This window comes from Mycetomoellerius zeteki, unplaced genomic scaffold (genome assembly GCF_001594055.1).
Source record: "Mycetomoellerius zeteki isolate Tzet28-1 unplaced genomic scaffold, Tzet1.0 scaffold124, whole genome shotgun sequence".
Classification (NCBI taxonomy): Eukaryota; Metazoa; Arthropoda; class Insecta; order Hymenoptera; family Formicidae; genus Mycetomoellerius; species Mycetomoellerius zeteki.
This window is the reverse complement of record NW_017256169.1, coordinates 182,055-189,916: the sequence shown is the minus strand read 5'-3', so window position 1 is coordinate 189,916 and position 7,862 is coordinate 182,055. Positions and strand designations below refer to the sequence as shown.

The 7,862-nt window shown below is 36.6% G+C and overlaps 1 protein-coding gene across 9 annotated transcripts in view; it reads right to left on the bottom strand.

The window, feature by feature from the left end:
- Window positions 1–7,842, bottom strand: part of RhoGAP19D (Rho GTPase activating protein at 19D) — a 36,426-nt gene extending 28,584 nt beyond the window's left edge. For 7 of the 9 annotated variants that reach the window (XM_018461590.1, XM_018461589.1, XM_018461588.1 and 4 more), the window contains exons 1-2: window positions 7,628–7,842; window positions 1,423–1,484 (exon numbers count right to left, since the gene is read on the bottom strand). In XM_018461590.1, the coding sequence (XP_018317092.1) occupies window positions 1,423–1,473 (51 nt within the window). In that variant the 5' untranslated portion in view covers window positions 1,474–1,484; window positions 7,628–7,842. Of the gene's footprint in view, window positions 1–1,422; window positions 1,485–7,618 lie in introns of those variants that run through there. The other 2 variants (XM_018461585.1, XM_018461586.1) reach the window with 2 other exon arrangements.
- Window positions 7,843–7,862: the final 20 nt, after the last annotated feature.

The window sequence follows — 7,862 nt, the reverse complement described above, 5'->3', positions numbered from 1 at the left end:
TCGTGTCAAACTGAAAAGAATTTCTAGTTTTATGAAGAATCTCTTACAAATGTAAATGTCTCTTCTCTTAAGTGGCGCGAACGCAAATTTATTTACGTGTCCCGCTAAAGTGACGCGGCGACGCCTTCGCAAAAGTCCGCCTCGGTAGATTTTTCGCGTTGCGGTAAACGAACGAGAGCAAAGAGATGAGTGGGAAATTTTCGTACTTTATGACTTTAAAGCCGGGTAGGCTTTATTTGCTCCCCGATATAACACACTCGGTGAACTATTTTTAAGCTGCTTATTTACGCAAACTGCTATCGCGCGCGCGCATTTACACACATATACACACAAACACTCTCTCTCTCTCTCTCTCTCTCTCTCTCTCTCTCTCTCTCTCTCTGAATTCTGGAATGAAATTCCCACTTGACATTCATAACGCTATCTCTTTAGGTGTCTTTAAATGTAAATTATGTGACTATTTACTTTGAATTATACGCTGCATGAATTTGTTTTTGGCTTGTTATCATTATTATTATTATTATTATCTTCTTTTTGTTCTGCACTTATACTTACGTATTATTTATTATTTTTTTCATTATTTTCCTATGCTTTTCAATCGTTATTATTATTACTTTATTTTTACTATTTAGTTAATCAAATGAACAGTAAAATTTACTTCATCAATCGTATTTTGTTTAGAGCTTGAGAGGATGCTTTCTTAAGATTTCATAAATAGCGATATCTATCTATTTTTCTCTTCCTCTCTCTCTCTCTCTCTCTCTCTCTTGGAATGATTTACCAAAAATCTTCTTGAAGGATTCTCGGTACGACCGTGCATCGTGATTTATTTCCTCGAGCGAAGAGCGTTTAACTAACAAAATGATAAGTAGCCGTCAAATCGTGATTTACGCGGCTCATCGATTTTCCGAAATGTACTATTCGCAGCCGCGAGTCTCGGAACATCTCGATGACAGACGTCAGCGATATTCGCGACAAATTACATGATGACGATCCCACTACTTTCGTTTCTCGATGGACCAAGCGTCGATGTGAAACCGAAAATCCCGGAAAATCGAGTGTCTCGTTTGTCTCTCTCCGATGACTGACGAGCTTCACGGAGGAAATCCATCTATGACGAGAATAGAAAATGAGAGCCGCTGCTCGCGAGATGAGTGCGGCGGCAGTGCGGTCAATGTCAGAGCATGGAGTGCATTCCGGCGATCTAAAAATTCAAGCTCTCGCAGGAGGGACGATCGAAGGTGCGGCCACGTGGTCGATTCGACGACCGCGAGATATAACTCTCGTTCACCTCGCTCTCTTCGGTCCCACTACAGCTTTTCTAAAATTACGCGAATTCCGCGTGTTACGCCGAGGACCGAGGGCACGCTAATCGGCGACTCAATCTATTTGGCGATTAACGTGGCGAAAAACGTCACTTACCCCGTGCGGCTGCCTGACGAAGCCCCGGTGGTTATTTCGGTCGTCAGCCATTGCACCTTGTCCTGAAACCGACCAATACAGCGGAATTAGACCAAGATATTATCGCAATAATAAGTTTGACAAAAAAAAAATAAAATCAATTTAAGCTTCATGGATAGATGAATTTGATAAATTGTTGATCCTGTTTTCAAAGCTATCAAGTTACGGTTGATTTAACTGAATTTTTCGAGCGAATTAACGGTTCACATATAAATGAAGAATGTACAAAATTTTCTGCTTTAAGGCTTTTCTAGGTGATTGCGATTTGCGCGAGGATCGATTAGCAATCGTGATGTACCTCGGTCGATGATTCTCCCCATCAAATCGCGAATGGCCGACTATTCTATCTGATCTCGCACGATCGGGACTCGTCGTTCATTCTTGAACGACATCTTGGCATCCGCAGAATTAACGTCATTAAGCGAATTGACGTGGTTTTATGCGAGAAACGAAAGGCATCGCGAGCGCTGGCGTACGCACGCACGCACGCACGCACGCACGCACGCATATTGGAAAACGTTGTCGCAGGCAAACTTGGCTATCGTTGCGGTTGATCGGTGACGTGTCGTAATACAAAATATTAAGGGTGAAATGGGGTGTCGTACGACGGGTCAGCGTGAAATTTTCCCTCGACTGCACGCAAATCGCACGCACACTGAGAAAAAGGTTTTGGTTACACAAGGGAAGTTCCCATGGGAAGTTGCTGAAATTAATCAGCTGTTATTTTTAAGCGCATATATGAGAGAAAAGTGTTTGATATTTGTGACCATAAATGCATGATAAAATAATTAAGGTTTAGGAGCTCCATTTTTGTGATTATTAATACTATAATGTTAGTAATAATAATCTTACATGTATAGTTCTCTCAAATTTATTAACACTTATTAACAATTATAAACTTATAAACAATTATTTTCAGGTCTGTATTTAATTAAATTTGTGTTGAAATACTATTATTTTTGTATATAATCGTAAAAAAATTCTTATATTGTTATATATATAAGAATTTATCAGACTTTAAATTTAAGAAGAATTTTGGCTCGTATGATTGCTACGCAAATTAAACAGTCGTGGCTTATTTCGAGTTAATAAATAGATGACTTTGATAAATTAAGATAAGATATAATAAAATTCAATATGAAATTCGAACTATTATAATTCAAGTCTGTGACAACTGGATTCTCGATTTCAACCGAGGCATTTGGCTAAACTTTTTACTTATTGACTTTATGTGAACAATCTTTAATCAAAGTACCTCTTATAATGTAACGCATCGACTTAACATCTATACTGACATTCGTTTTTATAAATCGACACATCGCCATTGTTACAATAAGTATTCCAAATAGTTATTTTGTTATATCGTTTTGACATTGTAATCACTGAAGAAGGCTTTGTAAGCGTTTGTAGTTCGAATTTTATTACATCCTAATTTATCAAAGTCATTTATTAGCTCGAAATAAGTCAGTAAGACTCTGTTTATAAGTTTCTTCTATAGATATTATAAGATGAAAAATCGTAGAATATCAAGTTTCAGAATTCACATATATGATAAATTCTAGAAAAGATGTAGAATTTCTCTACCGAAAACGATTCCAATTCCTATAAGAAAATCTGAAAAATTTTCTAAAAAATTATAAAATTATACAAAAAAATTTTGAAAAAATGTATGAAGAATTCTAAGAAAAATTTTTACAGGTGAAATATCTGATCTTCTGGTTGAAATTTATCTACTAGATAATTATGCAACCAGATTTTTTTCTGTACAGGAATAACAACGAAACCGAGCGTGCGTATCCGCGCGTTATATGTATAATGTATACGTTACATACGTATATGGTATGTACTAATATACCAATCGAGAGCGATTGTACAGACACTCGGCAGGTAATTACCTACTCCGAAACGCGGTTGACTCTCCTCGCAACGGGTGTTCGCATTTACTTTTTGTTTTATTTTCTTTTTTTACGGCACCGTGAAGAGATCGCGATCGAGCTCGTCGCATGCAGCCACTACTTCGTGCGTCGAGGACTACGAGACGAAGTCCTCGGTTCGCCGCAGCTGCATCGCGCAGCTCGATTGGAAGGAGATCGCGAGAGGCTCTCTCGCAAAAAGCGATCCGTCATTACGGGCTCTCGGGGAGCGGCCTCGTTTGCTCTCCATGCGATTTTTCACGCAATGCTGAATCGCGATCGGGATGAGCGGATCATCGCACGAGAGCCTATCGTCGCGAGCTTATCATAAATTTTGAAGGAAAGAGCGCACTGCACAAATGCATACACATATATGCCGCACCCACCGTGCGATAATTTCGATCGATGCGAACGCACTTATGGAATCGGAAACGGGATATTTCAAGTCGAGTCGAGCGAGCGAAATAGCCAACGAAAATGGAAATTGCGCTTCAACGTTATCCCAGAAGTAAAACTCGAAATACCGAGTTCCTTGCACGCGCGCGTTTCGTACTTACAACTTGACCGCTTGAAAAGCGAATACCACACAAGATCGTGTTTCACGTTGGAATATATATCGGCACGTAAAATATGAAACATCTTGTAAAGTATTGATTTCTGCGGCAGGCCGTCTTGATATTTTTTCATGCGAAAACGACAAGGAAAATCAATTAATATAAAAAAAACTCATACTAAAAAAAAATATATTGTAATAAAATTTAAAAATTTTATAATAAGTTTTGAGTTTTGACAATTTTGTGTGGACCAAGATATTTATTCCACCGAGTCAAATAACTTTTTTACTTCTTACTTATTTTTTTTGGCACCGGTGCAAGCAACGGAGGTATTTCAAATTATTAAATCAGTTTTTATAGCTGCACACAGAAAGAATTTTTTAATACTTTGTTGAAATATTTAAAAATTTAACTAGATACAGATCTGAAAATAATTATGTTGGACCGTCAAAATAATTATATAGGCTTAAGTATAATTATAGTGCTATAAATAGTTTTGAACATTCTGACAACCGACTAATTGAGCGTTCAATAATTATTCAAATTAACTTATTTAAACATATACAATTATTTAAATTAACATATTTAAACATATTCATTTTCAGATCTGTATCTAGCTAAATTTTTAAATATTTCAATAAAGTATTTAAAAATGTTTTCTATGCAGCTATAAAAACAGAATAACTACATAAAACACAGGCGCGTGAGAAACGTGGTGTTGTATCAAATTGATAACAGTTGAAAGCGTAAATGCGCAAAATATTGGCACCTTCCATCCTGCCGTTCGCTCGAAAGCACGATGTTGTTTCGAGTTTGTAATCAGCGATTAATAGCCGCACCACGCACGTGCTTTTGATGCATTCTACGTGCATGTGCGCGTGCATATGTGTGCATGATTCTAACCGCTTCATTTATTATCGCGGGGCGACATTCATCATGAATCGTTTCCGATAAACTGTTCTCAACGCTATCGCATGTCGAAAACAATCGCTTTTCCGAAAATCAAACCAAACCGAATACGCTAAGTCATATCGCTCGCGTTTTCATTTCTTAGAAACTTTAAAATAAACGATCACCGTTTGACGACAACGTAAGATACAGACACACGCACATTGAGAAACAAAATTGTTCATTTGATTAAATTAATTAGTACATCCTTTATTTCCTTCGATGAAGAACAAATTACTTTATACGATTAAATTTCCCTCCGATAATTACAAAAGCCGATAATTACAAAAGCTTTTCACAATAATACTTTGCATAAAATGAAATTGTATACAAATAGTTACAAAGTAAAACGTATTGACAGCATTAGCTAGTAGTAATCTAATTGAAAATAATCTTATTGATTCGATAATAATATTAATAAAACAAATAACATTTCTTGCTTCTCCACTTACTTTTGTGTTAAATAATATTTTGTTTAAATAAGAGTGTGTAATGTAATTTGCTAATATTGTTATTAAATTATAATACACTGGCAACGAAAAAATTAAAAATGTTATGATTATACCAACAAAACATCTACAATAATACATTAGGAGTACAGTGAACGAAGACAGAGAGAATTTTTAGTGGAATTTCTATCTCGACATTTTATAGCTAGAATATTTGATAAACTTAATTATGTAAGCATTTTTGATTTGTACATTAAGGAAAAAAATGATTGCAATTACCACAATTTAACTATAATTTATATTTGTTGCCAATTATACACGTTCTTTTTGATAAAACTATAAACATAATTATTATTGTTAATATTATAGCAGTAATTATAAAAATGAATTCCTAACCCCATAATTATTTTACCATACATTTTATCAGAATTTAATTATAATTTACAATCATTTTTTGTGCCAATGTAAATATTTTTTTGGTAGAACTATGAAATATAATTATTATTGCTAACATTACAGCAGTAATAAAATTGAAAATGTAAAAACGGAGCTCTTAATGTATTTTACCATACAATTATAATCACAAATACTAAACATTTTTCTTTCAGTGTATTTCTAGTTATATTCACCAGGTTTCCAATTTACGCAACCAGATTTTTTTCTCGTGTAATTGTACATATAATAGCAATGTTCTTTAACAGCTGCAGTAAAACTTTTTTTCTCCCTTTCGCCATTTCGCAAATACCTATATACACATCTACTTCATTTTAAGTACGAGTGTACTTTATACTAGTTCAGTTATAAAAAATAGATCTATTGGTGAATTCGATCACTTACACTCAACTGTACTGAATTAGTGTATATTAAAAAGACTAATTTATATAAAATACATGCACTGGCATAGTATAATTAACACTGACAATGAAATTTTATATTATATATATATATATATTCTGTTAAATAACGTACAATATCATCATTAAGTAGTTTAATTATTTAAAATATTTATATACTTTCACATTTAACTTTGCTAACTTCATGTATAGCAACTTTTAGTATGCACTAATCTAAGTAGTGTAAGTAACCGAATTCACTATATTATTTCCAATTAGATTGCTATTAACTAACGTTAGTTATCTAATATATGATTTTTTTCCACGTACAGATTAAGGAAGGTATTCGGACAAGACATACTGATAGTACATTCTAAAGAGTATTTTAACCATGTGGTGTCTATTTAATTCTTATTGTGTAAGTATTAATATTATCTAAATCACAACATGGAATGGCTTTATATCTCCTGGTGTTTGTATCAATACCAATATGGTGTAGATTTACAAATCTCTCATATTTATATCAACACCATGATAGTATGGATTTAAAACTCATGATGTTATTTAAAATCTACAGCATGTTGATGTTAATATAAAATTACAAATCCATACCGCGAGGGCGATATATTTAGAGCGTACAAATCATTTTTCCTAGAAAAAAACTATCCGATTTTTTAAACTTGCAAAATATTAAACGCGCGTCTCTTTCAATAATCAACAAAATCGCCTGCGGAATAAGAGTTGTGTTCCTTGGAAAATTGCCGGAAACCAAGGACTCTTTCTCTCTATATTGTTGACGATGGAAAACGGAGTATGGATCTCGATCTCGACGGCATTTTGGAGCAAGGAGTCACAAGCCGCAATCTTCAATTCGGAGCAAGACGCGCTAAAGCCCATATGTTATACACATTACGAATTGAAGATTACAATTCAGTCAATTAGAACAAAACGGATTAAAAAGTCAAAATTATTTGACTGGTCGAATTCTAATCTTCAATTCGTAATCTCCTCAATCTCCGAGTCTACAATGAGTCGGTAGTTGGTAGCCTCAGAAGTTGGCTGTTGGCCAACTCTACCGATTCACCGATTTCGATCAATCCCGACTCACCGACTATTCTTCGGACTCTCTAACTACAGATTACTGACTCGTTGCAGACCTGAACTAATATGTAACGTAACACGGGCTTAACCCTAGACGCGGAGTAACGTTCGCGAAAACGGAGTACGCCGTTGCATCGCGGCGCACCGGTACGACGGACGCGCGGTGCGACGGTGACGGGGACCGAGAGGACGGGAAAGAACCGTGAAGGATTTAATGCTCCGTGCGGACGGGATCATCGGAAAGCGGGGGGAGAACGAAGAGGGCCCTGAGGCGCGAGAAGAGAAGAGAAGAGAATTGTGTGCGAGGGGCCGCTCATAGCGCTCACTCAGGCCAGGCTTCCTTTCTGCGTGTAACGTACCTTACGTACCTCGCGCAGAGTATATCACGCGCTAATCGCAGTTGTTCGCAGCGCCTCCGCTGGCCCACGAAGACGCGGGGCGCCTCTTCTCATCCGCGTCCGACGACGTTGCGTTGAGAGACTGACGACGTAGCCTCGCGCGACCGGAGAAACGTCCGACAGCGTTCAACGACGCATCGGCGACGGTCCGCCGTTCCGGGATGCATTATAGCGTGGCTTCTTCCTGCTCCTCTTGCCGTTCCGC